The sequence below is a fragment of the Gallus gallus genome, chromosome 4, assembly GCF_016699485.2.
Source record: "Gallus gallus isolate bGalGal1 chromosome 4, bGalGal1.mat.broiler.GRCg7b, whole genome shotgun sequence".
NCBI classification, from domain to species: domain Eukaryota; kingdom Metazoa; phylum Chordata; class Aves; order Galliformes; family Phasianidae; genus Gallus; species Gallus gallus.
Genome location: NC_052535.1, coordinates 14,152,213 through 14,171,556, shown reverse-complemented (window position 1 = coordinate 14,171,556; position 19,344 = coordinate 14,152,213). Strand labels below are relative to the sequence as shown.

Genomic DNA, 19,344 nt, shown 5'->3' with positions numbered 1-19,344 from the left:
TTTGGGGGTTGTCATGGGACATTCTTGGGGTTTTAGGCTCTTGTGATCTCACGGGCCCCCTCCCTCCTGGACCCCTATAAATACGGGGCCCGGAGCCCAGAACCTGTGTCCGTCTGTGACCTGCGCCTGGCCTGCCACATTCTGCTGACAGCAGGAGCGAATTTTGCCTTTCCCCCCTGTGCGTGGCGAGAGCTGTGGTGGAGGAGGATGGTTCCTCCTCCACCGAAGAGGTGTCGCCTGCGGGAGAGCAGCAGCGAGCCGGAGCCCGAACCCATGGAGGTGGATCCCGTCGAGAGCGACGACGTCGAACCCATGGAGGTGGATCTACCTCCCGAAGAGGAGTCTATGGAGGTGGATCCGCCTCCGCCAGGGCCGGGCGGGCACTATAAGACCATGCTCGCCCGTCGTCGTCGCTGGCTCCGGGAACGGCGCTCCTGGGGCTCTCGCTTTTCATCCAGGCGTTGACAGGTCACCGTCCGCCCGAGAGCCCCTGCTGCTGCTCCCCGCCCCCCTTTCCCTCCCGTCCCCTCTTCTTTCCCTAACTCTGAGGAGAAGGGAAGAACCGGCACCGGTACGGGCCTCCTGAGCCGCCGCGCCACGACGACAGGCGGAGTGCGGCGTGAGAGGGAGCCCTGAAGAGGAGGGCCGGACAGCCGCTCCCAACAGCGGGAGGACGGCGAAGGACCCCGCGCTCCCTGCGGCCTCCAGGCGGTGCCAGAGAAGGTACGGAAGCGGCTGTTGCCGTGGGGAAGCGGGAGGCTGTGCGTGGGACGCGAAGTCGGAACGGCTGTTGCAGGTGCTCCGTGAGGACTCTGCTTCCACGAAGGCAGCCGAGGAACAAGGAAAGGACAATGACCAAAGAATGTCGAACAATAAAATGTCAAACACGAGTCAAGCCAGAAAGCGCCTCCTCTCGTTTTTGGTACTTGGGGGTCTGCCGTGGGCCTCCGCTGCCTGTCCCGTGGGGTGAGGCGCAGCCCAGGCCTCAGGGCTGGGGAGGGGCCCGGGCACACGGCAGCCCTGGGCAGGCTGCGGGCACCGCCTTCGCCCGGCCTTTGCCAGGCACGCCGGTTCGGTACAGTTCCACAGAAGGTGTTGGTTGGCGGGTTTTATTCTTTCCCTGGGAAATCGCGCTCCAACCACGCGAGCGGCGTCAACCGCCACACTCCACGAGGAGGAGCCCCTCGAGCCTCAGAGCGCCCGCGGCTGCCGGCAGCGCTGCTGCTTTCTCAGCCCCTCCCGCACACATGGGTGGCGGCATTTCGCCAACGGGCGGCGCTCTCGGCCGGCAGCCGCCCCGTGCTCGTGCTCGAGCTCGTGCGCGCGCCCGGCCCCGTGCCCCCGCCTCCCGTCACTCCGAGCGCGGCGGCGACGTGATGACGCACGCGTGCAGCGTCTCGGCGCGGGCCGCGCGCGGCGTCGGTTCCCCAAGATGGCGGCGGCCAGCAGCAGCGGGCCGGGCTGCGGCGAGGCGGCGGCGGCGGCGGGCGGCAAGCGGGGCCCGCTCGGCATCCCCGAGGCCGTCTTCGTGGTGAGCGGCGGGGGCGGGGGCGGCGTGGGCGACGGCGGGGGCCGGCCCCGTGAGGCGGTCCCTCACGCGCGGGGCCGTGAGCGCGGCCCGGCCCGGCCCTAGGCCCGCCCGCGGGGTGCGGGTCCCCGCGTCGTCGTCCCGCGGCGCCAGGCCGGATGCCGGCTCTGTGACGGCGGGCGTTCCGCCTCCTGGGCACGGCGGGTTGGGCCGTGCGGCCCTGAGTGGATCGCGACGTGTGGGCGGGAGGCGGTTATGAGCGCTGCCTGAAAGGAGCTGCTCAGCTCGCCGGGCGGTACCGCCGAGCTCTGTGCTGTGCGCGGCCGCGGCCTTCCGCCGGGAGCTGCCGCTCCTTTTCGGCCTTCCTTGAAGCGCCGTTCGGATGGCTGGGGTACTTTCCAGCTCTGGCCCGAAGCTCTGGTCTCGACTCATCTCGTCTCGCTAGCTCATTCCCTCCGAGCTGAGCTGTCGGAGGAGCGGGGGCACCACGCGTGTGTTGGTGCGTGCAGCTCCTCTGGCGTCCTTTGGGTGAGCAAAGATCAGGATAAGGCTGAGGTACTTAATGCCTTATTTCCTTCAATCTTTAACAGTAAGACTAGTTGCCCCCTGGGTACGCAGCCTCTTGTGCTGGACGATAGGGGTGGGGAACAGAATAGGTCCTGCATAATCCATGATGAGATGGCTTTGGACCCCCTCTGAAAGCTGGACGCTCACAAGTCCATGGGGTCAGATGGATGGCACCCTAGAGTGCTGAGGGAGTTGGTGGATGTAGTTGCCAAGCCACTCTCCATCATCCTTTGACAGTCCTGGCTAGCTGGGGATGTCCTGGTGGACTGGAGACTGCCAAACACAATGCCCATCTTCAAAAAGGGCCAGAAAGATGATTCTGGTAGCTACAGACCTATCAGTCTCACCGCGGTGCCAGGGAAGTTTATGGAACGGATAACCTCAGGAGCCATGACAGATCACTTAAAGCTCGACCAGAGGATCAGGCTCAGTCAGAATGGGTTCATGAGTGGTGGATCCTGTTTGACAAAACTGACTTCATTCTATGACAAGGTGACACGCTTAGTGGATGAAGAGAAGGCTGTCAATGAGGTCTACCTGAACATCAGTAAAGCCTTTGACACTGTCCCTCAAAACATTCCTGTGGAGAAGCTGGGTGCTCACAGTTTGGATGGGCGTTTGCTCCGCTGGGTGAAACACTGGCTGGATGGCGGGGTCCAAAGAGTTGTGGTCAATGGAGTTAAATCCAGTTGGCAGCCAGTCAGAAGTGGTGTCCCCCAGGGCTCAATACTGGGGCCACTCCTGTTCAACATGTTTATTAATGATCTTGATAAAGGGATTGAGTGCACCCTCAGTAAGTTTGCAGATGACACCAAGTTTGGAAGGAGTGTTGATCTGTCGGAGGGTAGAAAGGCACTACAGAAGGACCTGCATAGACTGGATTGATGGGCCAAGGTAAACTGTGTGAGTTTCAATAGGGCCAAGTCTTGGGTTCCTGCATTCTGGTCACAACCGCAGGCAGCCCTACAGGCTTGGGGAGGAGTGGCTGGAAAGCTGCCTGATGGAAAGGGACGTTGGTGTACTGATGGGCAGTCAGTTGAATATGAGCCAGCAGTGTGCCCAGGTGGCCAAGAAAGCCAATGGCATCCTGGCTTGTATCAGGAATGGCGTGGTGAGCAGGACTAGGGAAGTCATCCTGCCCCTGTACTCGGCATTGGTGAGGCCTCACCACGAGTACTGTGTTCAGTTTTGGGCACCTCAATACAGAAAGGACGTGGAGGTGCTGGAGCAGGTCCAAAGAAAGGCAACAAGGCTGGTGAAGGGCTTGGAGAGTATGCCCTACGAGGAGAGACTGAAGGAACTGGGGCTGTTTAGTCTGGGGGAGAGGAAACTGAGGGGAGACCTTATTGCTCTCTTCAAATACCTGAAAGGTGATTGCAGTGAGAGTGGGGTTGGTCTCTTCTCACTGGTGACAGGACGAGGGGAAATGGCCTCAAGTTGTGCCAGGGGAGGTTTAGGTTGGATATCAGGAAAAACTTCTTTACAGAAAGGGTTGTCAAGCGCTGGAATAGGCTCCCCAGGGAGGTGGTTGAGTCACCATCCCTGAATGTGTTCAAAATCCATTTGGATGTGGTGCTCAGGGACATGATTTAGCAGTGGGTTGTTAGAGTTAGGGTAGTATGGTTAGGTTGTGGTTGGACTTGATGATCTTGAAGGTCTTTTCCAACCTGAGCAATTCTATGATTCTACGATTCTAGGAGGCAGCTGTGTCTCCTGCTGTGCTGCTGGCACCGTAGGCTGAAGGTGCTTCTGAGGCCATTGTGCACAGGTAGCTGCTGTCAGGTCAGAAGCTGCAGCCCATCCCTTGGCCCATGTGCCTTTCAGAAGGCTGCGAGTGCAGGCTGAGGCAGCTGGGCTGCTTCCTGGGGGCTGGCAGAGGTCAGTGTTTTGCTTCTCCAGCTGCCATCCAAGGTGCTGCTCCCAGGGCCTGGCTTGTCTTGTCCCCGTAGGGCTTTCTGTGGCTCTCTGCTGCCTGCAGGAGGCTCTTCTGAAGACATGTTACGAGCACAAAGCTGCACCGAGCTGTTAGCATGACTTTCTTCCCTTGGCCTCTCTCTTGCCACCACATAGCCTGGCTCGGGCTCAGCCTGACCTTTTTGCTTTGTTGCTCTTTTCCTAAGCAGCTCTAATCTGACAGGCCAGAGAAGTGCTGTCTCCACTTTGCATACGGGGAACTGGGTTAGCCCTGGTCTGAGGGCTTCTCCTGTTGGGTGGCATTCGGCATCGGCAGGACTGATGCTGCTGCTAACAAGGCACCAGTAAATACAGCTGGGAAATACTCCTTTCACCTTTGATGCAGCTCTCTATTTGACAATACTGAGGATTTCTGTAAAGCTCTTGTAACACTGAGGGTTTTTCTCCCCTTCAAGGAAGATGTGGATTCTTTTATGAAACAGCCCGGAAATGAGACAGCAGATGTAGTTCTGAAGAAGTTGGATGAGCAGTACCAGAAGTATAAGTTTTTGGAACTTAATCTTGCTCAGAAGAAACGAAGGTAAGTTATGTTTGTGCAGAACTGGGAAGTGTTTGGCACGGTTCTGTTTTGTTTTGTTTTTTTAATACAGTTGAGTTCATTTCAATATCCCAAGAAGTACGGTTGGTTTTAGGAGAGCTGATATTGGCAGTACTTTCAGGATAAAGAAACAGCTCTCCTTTTCTTCCTGAGAGTCATACACAACAAGAAATGACGGTACTGCTGATTTGCTCCGGAGCCTCTAAGGCCAAAAGCCCTGCACTTGTTTTGTTCCTAGTGCTGTGGTCTTTATCTGCATTTTTGTGGTGGTTTCCCTCTGCCCCGTGGGGACCAGAAAGAGGCCAAAACATGCCCCAGGTGCACCCTGTTGTCAGTGTGTGTCACAGCTGGAAAGCTGCTTGTGCTGCTCTCTGTAGGACTCTGCTGAGCCCATGCTAAGGGGCTGGGGAAGCTGTACACGAGGTGTCTGTACCTGCCTTCATTTTTAAACGTGCATTTGTAAGTCCAGACAGCTGTTTGTTCAGAGCGTCAGGTTTTAAAACGGAGGTTGAATTGTGTAATAGAGCTCATCACTTGTTTAGGGAACTTTGTCTCTGTAAAATAATAAATGATGACTGTTGTTAATTCACAGGCTAAAAGGTCAGATTCCCGAAATTAAACAGACATTAGAAATTTTAAAACACATGCAGAAGAAAAAGGTAAACTATTTTGAATATCTAACGAGTATGAGAAAAGCTAACTGCCTTTCCACCTTAACAGAACACATTGCAAGAAATGTTTTGGAGAGCACACTTAATATGCCTTTATAAATAACAGAATTGTTTTAAAGGTATGTAGTACTTTTTGAAAGCTTGTTCAAAACCAGTAACGTTTGCAATGCAAGCTTCCTTTCTATAGCGTGTAGATTGCAGCTAAGCTTGGATTTTAGCCCTTATAGAGATTTCCACATTGCTTTTAAATACTTTAAAGAATGCTTTAGTCTTGGCACTTCAATGTTGAAGTGAGAATACATACAGTTTCACCCAAGCTAATTCTGTATCAGTGGCAAAAAAGCAGAAAAGTGCACTCCTTACTGTAAATTTTGTGTCTTCTGTGAGATTCCAGTGAAAATGGCAATGTTAAGTTTTATCATTTCTCTTAAGGAATCCACAAATCCAATGGAAACCCGATTTTTATTGGCAGATAATCTCTACTGCAAAGCTTCAGTTCCTCCTACAGACAAAGTTTGTTTGTGGCTGGGGGTAAGTAAAATGGAACCTCTTCTGAGATGGTTTGTATGACTTTATCTTCCAGAAGATGGTGTTCACTGCTGTCTCAGCTGTCCTGGTTGGGACATGTGTAATTCTCTACGTGCGCAGGAGAGCCGTGTCATTTCAGTGCAGCAAACACAGCAGTATTTCCACATGCTAGTGGAGTTTTCATGGTTTTGCTTTTAATTTTCTTTAGTGCCTGAACATAGTAAATTGGCAGAGAACTGTAATCTTGCTGAACTGTTTTATCGAAAAAGTGTATTTGGGAATGTTTCCCTTCCCACATTGTGCTTCAGATTACCAGGCAACTTAGTTGCTTGGCATTGGAATGAGTGTGCCTGACAAAACAGCTTAGCTTGAGAACTAACTGCTGGTTTTCTCCTTGTTATTTGTATTCAGCTTGCTTTCATACAAGCCTTCTGGGGAAAGGTGGGGTTTGGGTTCCTCGCAGGTACCTGCCTGCTTTTAAAGTGGAATTTGTGCAAGATTGGTGGGATCAGAGCTGGAGGCACGTTTCTAAGTGCCAAAACAGTATCAAGCTGGGATATTCAGGAGCAGAGGCCCCGTTATCTGTAGAGATAACCTGCTAATGTTTATTTTGAGACTTGTAAATCCCCGGTGTTCTCACGTGCTGGCTGCCAAACACAACAGCCCACTTAGAGCAGCAGCAGCATTGTTGGGATGGCTGGACTGGCAGTTACTCACAACTTCACCAACGGCTTTTCTGTTGTAAAAAGAGAACATTTGTGCCTGCTACGTTTTGCTTTCAGGTTACTTCCTTCAGAATTCGCAACCACTGACTTTCAGGGTGTACCAGGTTTCTTTTATCACAGAGTATCAGAGGAAGTTCATCTTGGTTCATACAGAAAAGCTACCATGAAGTACCATAAGTGATTTATTGGTCATACTTAGGGTTTCTTGGGCCTTTAGCCCTTTATCCATTTCATTGCTTACAATCTCTGTGCCGGGCTGTGCATATCACTGCTGTTGCACAAACTGTCTTCCAGTTATTTAACAAACAAACGAACAACAACAACAAAAAAGTACTGCATATCTAGTTCTTGCAGCTCTGTATAGCGTTCCCTGCAGTCTTGTCTGATTAATATTTATGTGGCTCTGTTCAGTACACAGTTCTTGGGTGGAACAAAGCTACATATGTGCATCTTTGGTTTCACTCTTTTTTACGTGGTGGCTTCCTTGCTGAAATTTACTGATTAAAAACCACCACAGTGCCAGATTGGACTTTCATACACATTATATCTTGTAATACCTTTTGTTAATAACCAGTGCCCTCAGGCTGTTTGTCCGTATTCTGCATAGATCCTGAGGTGAGTCTTGAATGCAGCAAGCATTGTTTGTAGCTGTGTGACACTTGAGAGATGCTGCGAAGGAATGAGGAGTGTCTTGCTTTTCAGATGTGGTGGAGATGAGATACTGGTGTGTAAAAGATTGAATGCAATACACAGAAATCCCCTTTTGCTCAGAAAGAGGAGGAAAACTTCTTTCCAAGTCACCAGGGGGACTTATTACTCTGTTACTGAAGTGGTGGAGCCTCAAGTGGCTTCTGACATTGTTTGCCCTGAACCTCGCCTTAGTTCATTAGCGTTAATGTGATTAGCTATAAACAGGCTGAAATATTTATGCTATGCCTTATTCCTTACGGTGCAAGTGTAAAAGCTTATATGAATCCTTTTGTTTTTTGTTGTTGTGTAGGCCAATGTGATGCTTGAATATGATATTGATGAAGCTCAGGCTCTGTTAGAGAAGAACTTGTCAACAGCCACAAGAAACCTTGATTCTCTAGAGGAAGACCTGGATTTTCTTAGGGATCAGTTCACCACTACAGAAGTCAGTATCCTTTTAATATGCAGGAGTGATGTGGAAGGTAATGTACAGGTACCTACTCGTTTCCAGACATGCTTTTATCTTGGACCTGCTGTCATTAAAATTCTGTAACACTCCAGGGTTTGTTTTTTTTTTAGCAGTGAACCATAACTTTTTGTTTTCGGTGCTGAGGGATGGGTTGGCGGCTGAATGTAGTGAAAGCTGTTTGAGATCTGCTGTGATGGTTGCAAGCCTGGACTGGGAGTGAGCTGGAGGAGTGGGTCAGTGCTGTCAAGAGATGGCCAGGCAACCATTTCAAAGTAAAACAACTCTTCCTCCTTTCTTAGAGTTACTGATACGCCTCTGCAGCGCATCAACTCTTCCATTAAAAGGTTTCTGTAGACTGCTGCAAGTTCAATGGAGTACGTATGATCACAGCATATCCAGCTTTTCCCCTTTTTTCTTTTCTTTCTGCTGAACACTTCTGTTTCCTTAATCCCACACCCTCAGATATGGCTAGAGTTTATAATTGGGATGTAAAGAGAAGAAACAAGGAAGACCCTTCCAAAAACAAAGCATAGTTTTGCCAGTTTTAAATGTGGTTTCAATTTCAAAATATTTTTATTTAAATACCCCTGAAATTCATTCTTAAGGGACTGAGTTACTTTAAGCATTTCAGTAAATGGTAAAATATATAAAAACTAATGGTGAGCGACACTTTATTTATTTGTGAACTCAAAATTTGGTTTCATGCATGTTTCATGGAAGTATAGATTGTTTGAAAAGACACCACGCAGTCCAGCTGAGGACATAATATTTGGATCAGACCAGTCTGCTATAAGTAAATTTCTGCCTGAATGTTTGTCTGAAGAGGTGAGGTGCAGGTATGGAACTGAGTCTGACAGCATGTTAGCAGGTTAAGGTCATGCAGGGTTTACTTTTCATTTCTGTGTACAGCTGATGAGGTTAAAGTCAGCGTGGGCTGGGAATACACGTAGCTATAATGTTCTAAGAAAAAAGACACAGCGAAGTCCTGGATTTTTGTCTCAGTCAGTTACTTCTTTGGCAGCATCAATATACAAGCATTCCACTTTGGATAAACTTGATTTTAATGTTAGTTGACTGCCTGTTGCTGAACTCTCAGCACTTTACATACAACACTTCGTGACTTGTCTTCAGAAAAGAATGCTGAATGGAGTAAACAGCACAAGTTATGTCAAGCCTGCAGGTGCTCTCACCCTGTTCTTTTTCCACACACATGCACACACGGCTTACTTTTGCAAACTACTGAACAAGGACACCAAAAAGCTGGCAGCCTGTAAATGAAAAAAACCCTACTTGCAATCCCTTAGATGAGATGTCGTTCAAATGTCTTAACACTCAGCCTCCCAGGTGGTGAAACCTGTATTAGATAAGGATGGTTGACTGCAGTCGGGCTTCTGGTGTTATCAGGTGGAATGTTTTTTTTTTGGTTCTTACGAAGCCTTGCAAGATTGTTGCCTTTTACCTCTGCAGTTTCTGTCTAAAATGAAATGCTCAGTGGTGATGTCAGTGGCTAAAATGCACATTCTCTAAGAGTACAGGTTTTGCTGCAAAATAAACGCAAATGTTAACTGTTTGAACTTCATGTAAGAAACAACATACCTGTAAAGTTTTTGTACTTTTATTTCATGATATTAAAATAGTAAAACTGAACAATTGTGGCAAACACCGGTTTTTGTGCATCTTTCTTTGTAGGAGAAAGTCATGAATTTGAGGTATGATATTCTGTGTTTCCCTCTCATCACTGGGGATAGGGGAGAAGCTGAAGCAGCTGTGGAAAGCATAGCTGCTGGATAATGGTGTGAGTGAAATGGGGGCTGTGAGTCAGCACACCTGAATTTGTGAACAGAAGCAATTGATTTGACAGCACTGTGGCTGAAAATCAGCAAGACCTCTAGAGATGGGAATAAAAGAGGTAAGTCCCTAGCTGTGCTCACAATACGTACCTGGACTGGGCTCATTCACACCTTTATTTGCAGGGAGGTGCTGTTTTTTTTCCCTAGTGTCTTTGACTAGGAGAGAGCATTTCAAACCAATGCATTATCTGACTAGCATGTATCTCTAGCCCTCGCTATGCTTGGTTGAAGCTGTGCTTCTCTCCCCTTCTGAGAGCATCAGGAACGATGAGAAAGGCAGCTGCAAACGTCCTGATTTCTCTTGCAATTTTCTCTTCTGTTTGGATTAATGAGATCCCAACAGGCTAAAGCACTTCCCCACACCACCACTTTTCTAGCTGGTCCTAAGGCAGCAACTGCTTCTCTTTGTTGTGCACAATGAAATGATGAGTTAAGCATTTATGCGCCATCAAAAAACCCTACTGTGCACAGCTCCCAATGACCTAATGCTGGGTATTAGTGTGAGGGGGGAGGCAGCATTAGGGCTGCAAGCACTCAGCAGGATCAAAACGTATCAGGTTGTTGGGCGAGAGCTGGACCTTGGGATAATACACAACTCTTGGTTTTGAATAGAGGGTTTTGTTGTTGTTTGCTTAGCACAAAGTTAAAAAATCCAGAGGCAACTCTGGCTTCCGTATGACTGATCTTCACCCAGTATTGCCCTGTTGTTTACTGATAAATTTGTGTTACTTGGATTAAGAACAGAAAGGTCTTATACAGGAGCTAGAACAGCTTCTGCAGTGTGCCAAATGCCGCCTGCTGTGAGGCTCCAGGAGGGGCTGTAGCTCCTTTGGCTACTACTGCAGGGAGGGCACTGCTGCTTTTAGAATGGCTGACATCTCTACAGCTGCTCTGGTGTTCTCAGCACCCCAGCCTGCTGGTTTTGCAGATGTGACCGATTGGCTGTTACAGAATAATGTGCAGCAGTACCATTGCAAAGATCCTGTTTATTGTTGAGCTGGTCCATACCAGATCTCCAGTTAGGGCTGCTGTACAGAAGCGGTACAGGTATGAGATAGCTTACCGATAAGGAACAGGGAGGGGGGAAGAAAAAAACCCAACAGTCTCTTTACAAGTTTTAAATTTCACAGTATCACATAGTAACCATTTTGCTAAATACAAGCATATTTCCAGTCACATACAGACAGCTAAATACAGCATTATTTTCACATTTCATTACAGTGCATAACAGAAAGCGAGGAAAGTGTATAGTATGTTTTTATTCTGGAGGTTCAGAGCAATTTGAATCTAACATGCAGATTGTTCTAAGTTAGTTTTTCCTTTGCTTCTCTTTTTGTCTTAGAGTAAAAGAGCTCCTGACCTTCATCCTGTGAAAGGTTATGACCTTTGATTTCTCTAAATCCCTCTTGCACCAGAAGTCAAAGCGTTAAAACCAGTTGTTAGAAAAGAATGCTCAGCATATCCTATAAGTTCTTCATCTTAGAAAAAACATTCCAAATTTTGTACAGATGAATCTACATTTCCTATATTTTAATAAGCTGCCTAAAAAAATGCAAGGAGTTAGAAAAAGATGTATATAACGATTTCTCTATCGTTTAATATAACCATTTATTACCCCTAAGTAGTTAAGACTGCATACATTTTCTTCTGTACTGTTTCTCTTCAGAATTATGACACGTATTTCTAAATCAAGTACTGAAGGCCTGAATGTACGTGCTTCTTTAGGTCTCCTGGAATTTCTCTCTGGGAGCAGAAAGACTCAGAGAGAGAGAGAGAGAAGCGGAATGCCCAAAGCCATTAAATAAAACAGCAGTGTGAAAACTGAGCTTTTCCTGCACAGAGGCTCACGGGTTTTACTCTTGCTAAAACTCTGATCTTTTTAAAAGTTCCAACTGCCTTTAAAGGAGCACTGAAGCTCTGCCCTTAGGACAGCCACTAGGTAGCAAGGCAACCTAAGCCACACCCTGTGAATAGCCAGACCTTGAAAGAAAGGAAAGAATAAGAAAACTGACCCTTTCATACCTGTTTGCCCTCGTCTTTGTGAGAACAGGACTAGCAGTCCCGGTCTGAGCAAACCTTGTGCTCCCCACTGGCGTCAGCAGAAGCTGAAGGTAGAGAGCCCATGGTAGCCCAGCTCCTGTGGTGCTCTGCATCAATCTTCTCCAGCTTCACTTACCTAGAAAGAGATTTTTTAAGAGATTTCTTTTTTGTACCTTCAGGCTACTCAGCTTGACCACCACTGAGTCTGCCTGGAGTTCGACGGGCCTTAGCACAGGGTTCTCAGTGTAGGTACAGCCTGTTCAAGATGGGCCGGGTTCTGCAGCAGCGAGCGGCTTACCGAAAGGTGCTACACCAGTGCCACCCCTCCCTCGCTCTAATTTGCTACCAGTGCCCTCCCAGCAGCTGCAACACTGCTGCTCCCCTGCGGTGCTCAGGAACTGTAATTGTTCCAAGAGTACTTGAATGAAAATGTAATCCATCTTCAGGGTGGGTTCTTCTTTTTATATACAGGAATCATTTTTTTTTATTCATACAGACCCGCACAAGTACTACAAACTATGAGAAGAGGCTCAGGGGAGTCAGTCTGAATTCAACAGCACTCAAGACTCACGCTTTCTGAGATGGAGGTAGCTTAAAAAAGCTGTAACAAGTATCGTTTTTACTACATAGAGATCTAAAAATCCAACACCAGGTGCTTCCTGTGGTTTTACCTACTGCCTCCTGCCCATTAGTTTGGTGTGTAAAGCTTGCAAACTCGAGTAAAACGGTCACTGTTGTTTCTGTTTGTTTTAAATAGGTTGAACTTTGCTACAGGTTACCGTGCTGCAATTGTAAATAAAGCTGGTTAAAACTTAGAGGAAACAAAGCATGCCCAGCAAATGGCCACCCACACACAGCCTTTTTAACAACAGCTTTCACCCACAATGACCAACCTGATATGGATCATCTCTCGTCAAATTAAAACAAGGAAGAAAACAAATTTTACTCTTGAGCTTGTCCTGGGGCTTTCCTTTTCCTCCTGCTCACACACTTCTGTTCTGTGCTCCTCCTCCTCAGTTCTAGTTCTCTTCTTCCACAGATGCCAAGAAAGAAAATGACACTTTAACAGCAGAAAGTAGTGATGGAAGCCGTTGCTTTCCATGCTATTCAACTTCTTTAAAAGCAAATCTCACCTTGCGGATGCACCTGAGTTAAGCTCTTCAAGCTTCCCCTGCCCTGCCCAACTCTGTTCCATTCCTCCTCGTGGCCCCAGCTGACCAGGCACCCGAAATGTCAGCACGGTGCTGTTAGCAGACAAACGGTGGTGTGTCCCAAACTGCGTGCCATGCTCCAGCCTCAAGATACAGCAGATGAGCACAAGGTTTTCTCTTTATGCTCCTAATCACTTAATTACACTGGAAAGCCCTGAACTGAGGGTACACTGAGGTACACATGGAGGCAGTAAATATTTAAAAAATGTACTGAATAATTACTAATGCAGCAGGCGTTGCCACTTAGAATCCCAGTTTACAGCATGAAAAACACTTGGGGAAATCATTTAAACTGTAATTACCAATCAAATAACTACTATTTTCCTCTTTAAATGCCACAGAATACTCTACTATTGAACTAGGTTCAAGAATGTAAGAAAAAAAATTCAGAAGTATGCATACCACATCAGTAAACTTTTCCTATGCCACGGGCCTTAGGAGGAAATGGTACCCATGCTGCCTTTACACCTTCCTGGTAATAAGCAGCTGATGCAAACTAAGATGTCCTCTTTCTTTCCCTCTGCTGCTTCTCATACTACAGCACTACCCATTCTGGGGCTTCAGCACCCAGCACAGTGCTACAGATTTACTTAAAACAGGACATGTACAGCACTGTGGCACATGCCAGCCCATTCAGATCTAATTGTGTGCTCTGCCCCCTTCTGCTGTCCCTCACTTCAGCTTGCTGTCTCGTTACAAAATCTTCATGCACCCTCACTCACTCTGTTAGGTTTGTAGCCTCCAGTTCTGAAAAGTTGTATGGAACAGAACATTTATTCCCTGGGTCTGTTCTCGTGTTCAAAAAACTGTGGGAGGCTGTTCACAATGGGAGTGTCGCTCTCCCTTCTGGCACACTGAGTTCACTTAGTAAAGAACGTTTGGTTAGTAGAGTTCATCACCACTTCTCTCACTAGAAGAGCTCAGCACAAGCACCGCCTATCTGATTTCACCACTTCTTCTGAAGAGTGCACTACATTTGGGACAAACCCGCTCTTTACCCCTTCCCATCCCTCCTGGATTGAAATTTCCCCCCTTTTAACAAGCTCGTATATATCTCGAGTCAGATCAGTGAAGGCCTTCTCCACGTTAATGGCATCCCGAGCAGAGGTCTCAATGTACTTCATACCATATGCAGCAGCCAGTTTCTCAGCCTCGTGCCTGGTGACTTGCCGCTGCGTGTCAAGGTCACACTTGTGACCCACCAAAACAAAGACGATCTGGTAGGGCTGGACGTGCACCTTGGTCTCTTCTAGCCACTCATGGACGTTCTGGAAGGACCTGCGGTTTGTAATATCAAAGAGGAGGAGTCCACCAACCGAGTTCCTGTAGTAGGCTCTGGTGATGGACCTGGAAAAAGAAACGATCCACAGCAAAGGTGTAAGTCACTGCTGCTTGGGAGGAAGGGCAGAGCAAGTTTCGCTTTTCTTTTTTCTCTCCTGCTTGTTTCTTTTGATTCTTTTTTCTTAATCCCAGGGTAGCACTTCTGTACCTACACCTTCGCTTTAGGAGGCAGCATTTCTGCCTCCCCGCCTATCCTGCAGAGTACAGGACAGAGAACGCCCCTCAGTCACATCTCGCTGCCTTGACTTGTGCTCTGCACATCTTGTCATTCACAAAGACAACTAATCGTGGCTTAAAACTTCATCCCCGGGTAACTGCCTCATGGATTTGCTATTACTCCTCCACCGTTCCTGGCTTCCCTTTCAAGGTCCCGCAGACCCTCAGGCTGAGAAATGGAAAGCATTCTCCACAGTCTGAGGCAGCCTGAAGCAGCACACTGTAGACCAACAAAGGTCTACAGAGAACACAAAGCTGAGCAGAGCTACAGTCCAACAGCTACCACACGTGGGATACACGAGAAGCTGTAAAACTGTACTGTTTCTGCAAAGGCACGGATTAGTTCTACATCCAGAAGCACTCACTGATTTCAGTCTCTGGAGGAACTTACACAGGGACCTGAACTTTTTCTTGCTGGGAAAATGTAAGCATTCCTACTTGTAGCTTAGGACGACTCCTCCTCCACCATGCAAGTCTGTTGTTAAGAGTTATTCTGCCCTGCAGTGTACTTATCCTGCAGAGCTAAAAGGATTCACTGGCATTTTCAAGGTTTGCTTTATCAAAAGCCATGCGATGATGGGTGAAAATCCAACTGAAGAAAGCAAGAATGGGGAGGGGAAAAAAAAAAAGAAGGAAGGAAGGAAGGAAAAAAGAAAGAGTTGGCTTGGCTAATTTCTCCTCTCCAGTTATCTGGCCCAGGGACAAGAACAGCTCTGCACATTTGGGAACAAGGGAATCAGCTCCGCCGTTTGCTCTCCGGCCAGCTGCAGACAGATACCAGCACTCTGAATTCACCCCCACGCTGTCACAGGCGCTTCTGCTTCTCCTGTGTGCCAGCACACCGGCCCTGGCTGCTCCTGCCAGCATCAGCAGTGCCTCAGGTACTGTGAGAGACGTGACAGGATCTGAACAGAGCGCTGCGCTGAGGCTAAACTAGGTGAAGGTCTGGGTGCCTTTCCTTAAAGCCTCTTCCACAGATCTGCAGGCATCTTCCTTACCGATCTGCAGGAAGCAAGCTACGCTGCCTTCACTCTGCGCCTCACTGCCCAATTCCCTCCGAGACCCCTGCCCAGTACTTCCCCTCCTCCCACCAAAGCAGAGCAGCATTGTGACTTGCACCCGCTCCAACCAAGTTTTAACACAAAGGCACCACCTCCATGCAGGACCTCTACCTGGGGCCCCTACTGCCCACCACAGCCCTTCCCTCTTACTGGAAGGGAACAGCTCTTCTGCCGGAGCTCGTATGTACTCCCAGCCAGGGAGGGCTGCACACACTTTTGCTGTTGTTAGCATTACATGACGTCACGTTTCAGGCAAGAAACTGGAGTATATGAGCAACCTGAGATGGGCACAACCTGCTGGATCCAGGAAGAACGGAACCCTGCTGTTCTACAACTCCAAAACAGCCTCAACGCTGACCCAAAGAGCACCATTTTGGGGCCGAGATGACAAAACAGAGGCATGTGCTTAACTGTAGTTTAAGCCCTGACTGCACAGGAATAGCTTCTCATTGACAGAGAGTGAGAGAACTCAAAAACAGTCAGGAAGAGCAGAACTGCAGCACAGATGTAGACCAGCAGATACCTGACGGTGTCTTCCAGGCAATGGCAGTGCTTTCCTCCCCGTGGGACAGCTGTTAACTATTGCAAAGCAGCTGCAAATGCTCAAAATGGAGAGCTCCATGAAATAGCGGAGTTCTTTCTTAAGAATGTCTTTCTTAAGAAATTCCCTGCACTGTGACAAACAAGTGTAAGGGTTCTGGAGAGCACGTGCACTGCTACGCTTCTTCCCTGCACCCACAACTTCAGCTTACCCCACTGATAGCAGTGTTCTGCCTTTTACCAAGAACAGCCTGCAGGGCAAGCCCAGGAGCTGCCAGCTTCATGGGGCACAAGGCATGACAGGGTTAGCCGGGATTTGACAGGGACAAATGCAGAACAGACTTTTGTCATAGCTAACGGCATACCATAAAGGTAGCTGGGTTTGCTCCCTTCCCTCTGCCTTTTCATATTGGGGATTTAAGTCTGCACTTCGGCAAGGGCACTTCCGAGTGGCAGCATGTGTGCCTACGGCAGCGACCCTCCTGCCCCTCACACTGCTGCTGCTGAGCGCTGCTGCCCTTCTGCTGAAGGTCGTCCTGTCACCGCGTCTACACGCGGGTTCAGGCACCAGCAAGACGAGCAAGCAGCCCCCGGGGCCCGGACTTCCCCACATTTTAAAGACGGGAAACCAAAGGCATCCAACAGCTTCCCCTCCTCACAGCAGGGGTAGAAGCGCGGGATCGCACACAGCCGTGTTTTGGAATCTGATGCAACCGAGCGCTCCGGTGCCTCCTCTCTCACTCAGCGGAATAAAGCAGCGGCTTCAGGCCCCGGCAAAAAGCCTGCCCCTGTGCAAGGACCGGGCACGGCCCATGCGGGCTGGGGGCAGCGCCACGGCTGAGAAAGGAAGCAGGGAGCCTTCATCTGCTGAACGAAACCAACGCGCTCCTCGGCGACATTACGGCAGCGCGGCTCTGTGATGCTGTGCGGAGACGCAGAGAAAGGAAAGCGCTTCCGGAGGGAGCAGGATGAGAGCGCGGCCGGGGGTCAAAGATGCGCGAGAAACAGAAGCGCACCCACGCTATTGCCTGGGGAGTTCAGCGTACAATCACGCCCTCAACCCCCCCCAAATCAGAGCCGGGGGGCCGGAGCAGGCCCTGCCCTGCCCTGCGGACGGCGGGATCCGCCGTAGCTGCAGAACCGCATCCCACGTTCCCGCCCCCGCGGCCTACACGCAGCACGCAGCCGGGGCCCCGCGCGCCCTCGGCCCAGCGGACGGTCCGCCCGCACCCCGCGCCGCTCCCGCCGCCGCCTCGGGGCCGCCGGGAACCGCTCGTCCCGCCGTGCGCACGGAGCGGGCCGCGCCCCGGGGGAAGCCCCGCAGAAACGAATACGCGTAAATAAACCGCTCGGCGGCCCTCCTTTGTGCCGCCCGCAGCCCTCACCGGAACCGCTCCTGCCCGGCCGTGTCCCAGATCTGCAGCTTGATCCTCTTGCCCGGCTCGATCTCCACCAGCCTGGAGAAGAAATCCACGCCCACCGTGGGGTCGGAGATCTGCGCGAAGCGGCCCTCGGTGAAGCGGCGGATGAGGCAGGACTTGCCCACGGTGGAGTCGCCGATGACGATGAGGCGGAACTGGTAGAGCCAGATGGCCTCCATGCCGCCCGCTCAGCGCCCGCCCATGCCCGGCCCGCAGGGGGCAGCGCTAGGCCGGCCCCGAGGCGCCGCTCAGCGCGGGGACATGGCGCGGCGCCGGCCGCGCTCCCTCCGCCTCAGCGCTGCCCGCGGGTGGCCGCGCCGCCCTCCCGGGCCGGGCCGTGCGTCCCCTTGCCGCGCTGCGGGCGGAGGCGCGGCCGAACCGTGATGCAATGGCGGCCGCGCTCTACCGCACTGCCGGGAGGAGCCGCCACCCCCGAACCGCCGCCGGAGCCGAGCGGGGCGGGGCGGGGCGGGGCGGGACCGAGGGAGGGCCGGGGGGCGCGGGGAGAGCCCGGAGGAGGGCGGTGCGGGGCCGAGGCTGCTCGCCCGGCCCTGCCCCGGGAGCGCGGGGCGCTCAAGGTTCCTCACACCTGTGAGGAGCGCCGCTGTGACACAAACCCGCTAAGGCACGGGTGTCCGCATACCCACGCACATGTAGGTATGGGTACGTGTGTTTACATGCGATGTGCGGATGCTCTCAAAAACGAAGACACGTGGAAACTATATACCCAACCCCTACGGCCACAAACGCTAACAAGTCCATCTTCTTTCGCTCTCCTTGGCCAGCTCTGGCCGGCACAGAACGCGCGCACACTGCACCGCACTCAGAGCTCAGCAGGCAGTGGGATGCCCGAGCTTTGGCCTGGCCGGCACCCACCTGAGCAGGGCTTGGGTCACAGGAAGGGAAAGGGATCACCGAATTATTAAAAACAACGTGGCTAAAAAGCGTATTAAGTCACATTTTTAAAAGTTTTGTTTTTTGTTTTAGTTTACAAAGAGCCTGCATGGGCAGCGCTGAAGTCAGGGCACTCACGGTGACAAGGACGTTCACCTGATCCTCACAGGAATCCTGCAAACAGGACCAGACTTCAGCGAGACCAGCTCCTGCCTCAGTTAAAAATGTCAGGAAAAGTCTTCAATATCCTTTGAAACGTAGCGCATTTGTTAAAAACCAACAAACCCAAAGATCCTCTTTACAGTACCTCGGGACGGGAAAGGAAACTGATGAAGCAATCTGCACGGCCACAGACAAATATTAAACCTATAAATCCGAGTTATCAGAACGTTACCAGTGACTCACAGCCAGCGCTGATGTGTGGCACTGAGCTATGTCATTTCTGATAGGTGATGCCCGTGATTCGCAGCCCACAGCAGCTTTGGTTTCTCTGAGCCATGCCTCACTCCTCCCCACCCTCAGCCTCACCGCTCCCTCCGTTGCAGGTCTGGGTGCAGTGTCCCCACTGAACCAGGTCCCCACTGGGTGCCCAGACTCACTGTAGCCCTGTGTCACAGACAGGGGCACCAAGGGACAGCTACACAGGTTGGATGGCTCAAACCAGATCCTCCCACAGCACCACTCACAGCTCCTTCCTCCAAACATTTCGTTCCTCACTTACATTTCAGTCTTCCTCCAAAACCCCTCTGCATCTCTTGACTGCCAGCTACAGGTTAGAGCTGTCTCCAGGCCACGGCAGCGCTACAAGGAGCAGAGTGCCTCAGCACTACACACACCATGTGTAATGCTATAACGTGATGCAAAGTACAGTGATAGTAGCAGGGTGGCGTAACCCTAGGCTACAGCAAACAAGAACAAGCCCAAAGGCAGCAGCCATGGATGCAGAAACAGTGGATGGAAACATGGATGCTTACCTTTGGAATTCCCACAGGAGGTGGGGATCTCCAGTGAGATACCCTCACCTCCACTGCCACCCCTTAAATGAGGTCTGGTGGATCCTGGCTCCACCCCTTCTGGTCA

The 19,344-nt window shown here is 50.5% G+C and overlaps 2 protein-coding genes and 1 long non-coding RNA gene across 18 annotated transcripts; 2 read left to right on the top strand and 1 right to left on the bottom strand.

Moving 5' to 3' along the window:
• The first annotated feature begins 185 nt into the window (after positions 1-185).
• Positions 186-903, top strand: LOC124417952. Its single transcript, XR_006939087.1, has one exon. It is a non-coding gene; the product is annotated as an uncharacterized LOC124417952 (long non-coding RNA).
• Positions 904-1,404: 501 nt separating this feature from the next.
• VBP1 (VHL binding protein 1) lies at positions 1,405-10,507 on the top strand. 4 transcript variants are annotated; one of them, XM_040698854.2, is made up of 6 exons: positions 1,405-1,531; positions 4,469-4,589; positions 5,200-5,266; positions 5,711-5,809; positions 7,532-7,670; positions 8,153-9,350. In XM_040698854.2, exons 2-6 carry the CDS (start codon positions 4,483-4,485, stop codon positions 8,221-8,223), a joined length of 483 nt encoding a protein of 160 aa, XP_040554788.1. In that variant the 5' UTR covers positions 1,405-1,531; positions 4,469-4,482; the 3' UTR covers positions 8,224-9,350. The 4 variants fall into 4 exon arrangements, with proteins under 4 accessions (XP_040554788.1, XP_040554789.1, XP_040554790.1 ...); XM_040698855.2 differs by having other exon boundaries at positions 1,405-2,083; XM_040698856.2 differs by having other exon boundaries at positions 1,405-2,083; positions 4,465-4,589.
• RAB39B (RAB39B, member RAS oncogene family) lies at positions 10,507-17,577 on the bottom strand. Of its 13 annotated transcripts, none has more exons than XR_003075044.3 (4): positions 17,335-17,577; positions 12,714-14,138; positions 12,474-12,640; positions 10,507-11,716 (listed from the first exon to the last, which is right to left on the bottom strand). XR_003075044.3 is itself a non-coding variant. In XM_040700151.2 (3 exons), the coding sequence occupies exons 1-3, from the start codon at positions 17,547-17,549 to the stop codon at positions 12,600-12,602; spliced, it is 447 nt and encodes a 148-aa protein (XP_040556085.1). In that variant the 5' UTR covers positions 17,550-17,577; the 3' UTR covers positions 10,507-12,599. The 13 variants fall into 13 exon arrangements, 3 of the variants coding, with proteins under 3 accessions (XP_040556085.1, XP_015134106.1, XP_420326.4); XR_003075045.3 differs by having other exon boundaries at positions 12,527-12,640; XR_005859830.2 differs by having other exon boundaries at positions 12,474-12,610.
• Between the last annotated feature and the right edge of the window lie 1,767 nt (positions 17,578-19,344).